At 39.7% G+C, this 2,379-nt stretch overlaps 1 protein-coding gene across 1 annotated transcript in view; it reads left to right on the top strand.

Annotated features, from left to right (window-relative positions):
- LOC101863220 (cytochrome P450 1A5-like) overlaps positions 1-1,775 on the top strand; it is an 11,689-nt gene extending 9,914 nt beyond the window's left edge. The window contains exons 4-6 of the mRNA XM_035973116.1: positions 78-311; positions 713-885; positions 1,439-1,775. Coding sequence (XP_035829009.1) covers positions 78-311; positions 713-885; positions 1,439-1,775 — 744 coding nt within the window. The remainder of the gene's footprint in view (positions 1-77; positions 312-712; positions 886-1,438) is intronic.
- The last annotated feature ends 604 nt before the right edge of the window (positions 1,776-2,379 follow it).

A 2,379-nucleotide genomic window follows, 5' to 3' on the forward strand; every position in this document is an offset into this window, starting at 1 on the left:
ATATATATATATTTCAATCCAGGTCTTTCAATGGCTTTCTTCGAATCCTTGGTATTATGAACAAATTTTGTGAGGAGAAACTACAGGAACACCTCACAACCTACGATCCTAATGAAATTCGTGACGTGACTGATTGCTTGATCAAGGCCACAATCCAGACGCCTCAGGAAGAAAAAGAGGCTGTAGGATTAACAGATGAACACATTTTGACGACTGTCCAGGAACTCATTGGGGCTGGATTTGACACAATAGCCAGCACACTGCAGTGGGCCGTTCTCTACATGATGTCATACCCTGACATACAAGAAAAGGTGATGAAACCTGTTTTAAAAAATGGTTGAAGTATGTCTCTGTATGTACAGTATAAGGTTTTACGGCGCTCGCAACTGCTAAGGTCATATGAGCGCGCTGTATGTCTCTGGGCTGCTGTATTGATAAATATATAGAAAGAATGATGCAACATCATAGTTTTTTTAAGCTTGTCCACTTTAGGTGACTTTAGAAAACTGTTTTGATGACTTTGGGGATTGTTGTTTATACACTTAATTATAATGTAGTACGAGTATTCCGTCTTTGAACATGATCAATGCTGTTTGTGAAATAAAATGAGTGCTACATTAAAATTGGCTATTGATACATTGATAATATCATAATCAATATCTCCATGCAATTACAAGTTCAGGATTATTATTATCTCTTTCAACTCCGCCAGGTGCACTCAGAGATTGTATCCCAAATTGGACAAGTTCGGCCACCAACACTGAGTGATCTCCCCAACCTTCCTATGACCGAGGCCACGTTGTTGGAGGTGCTCAGGCATTCCTGCATCTTCCCTTTTGCTTTACCACACAGCACGACCAAAGACACAGAGCTGGATGGCTATGCGTGAGTTCAAACAACAATATAGTCTTTAAAGATTATTAAACAGTTCTAAGTTGCCAGCGTGCTTTAAGGCAGAAAAGTGCTGTTATCTTAAGTGCTATTATCTGGGGACAACTGTATAATAAAAGTCGGAACCTATTAGGATATTAGAGTAAGAAATACATTATCATTTAAAAAGTACCTTTCCTGTCAATCTTATACCCAACTTCGTGAGGGGTTTTTCTTTGACAACAGTGTGATGATAAAAAGCACAAAGGAGACATTTATTAAAGCACATAACCTCAGTTATTTCATAGTTTTATTCAAAGGCTTACTAGTTTAAGAGTTTTTTTGGTAGTATTTGTCCTGAAGATGTAACCCGTCAGCTGCTGACTCACAATGCTCATCATCAAAGAATTGATTGTACTGCAACTTCATCAAATGGCTATCACTTAATTGTCTAAATCTAAGTTTTCAGAACAATACATTGTAATACTGTTTGATGTTTCCTTCCACAGCTTTGTGATGGCAATCAAATTTAACTATGTCTGATAGCTTTTTGTTTTCCCTTGTCCAGGATCCCTAAAGACACCTTGGTGTTTGTCAACCTATGGTCAGTCTCGAGGGACGCTGAATTCTTTCAAGATCCTGAAAAATTTGACCCATCCCGATTCCTTGATGTCTCTGGAAGCGTAATTGACAAAGCAAAAGCTGACTTCTTTCTTCCATTTGGAGCCGGCCGCAGAAAATGTCCAGGAGAGCAATTAGCGAGAATGGAGCTTTTTATGTTCTTTGCCCGATTGTTGCAGAAATGTGAGATGAGAACGCCCAAAGGAGACAATCCAATTATTGACAGCAAATATGGATTGACCCTGAAACCTGTGGATTTCAAAACAGTATTTACCCAAAGATGAGCTTGAAAAAAAAGTAAAAACCAAGTTCTTTATTGTATTAAAAAATGTGATGAAAAGATGTGCTTGCTGCGTCGAGTGTCATGCATGCTGCATAATTACTACAATGTAAAGTGAGTACTACAGAGACCTGAAAATGATCGGGTTTTTACTAATGGGTGAAGAGGGTCTCTTGAAGCTGAGATAGGGCATTTTTGTGTTATTTGGCTTTCTGTGTTTGTCTGTCACTCTTAAGTAGATAGTCACCACATCTTGGGAGCTTGGGTATCCCTGCAGGCGGCACAGTACCATAGTTCCTCCACTATCACCGGAATCTATGAAAGGATTGGCTTGCCTATCGTTCCAGTCCTCAGCTGGTTGGATATTCTTCTAGCTTTTCCATGCTGGTTGCTGTCTCTCGCTGACCTTCTTGAGACAGCGTTTTCCCTCAGCCTTTCCACCGTGTTTGATGTGAAGCCTCAGTGATCTTTAAACCATGCTGTCAATGCTGCCATGACAATTGTCAACACATCTATGATACACAAATGAAGATGTCCATCAAAAGCTAAACCCTCTAACGGTTTTGGTGGCATCCTGAGCGTGAATGCTTAGTTAAAGAAGGAACAAA

Source organism: Aplysia californica, unplaced genomic scaffold, assembly GCF_000002075.1.
Source record: "Aplysia californica isolate F4 #8 unplaced genomic scaffold, AplCal3.0 scaffold01011, whole genome shotgun sequence".
NCBI lineage: Eukaryota > Metazoa > Mollusca > Gastropoda > Aplysiida > Aplysiidae > Aplysia > Aplysia californica.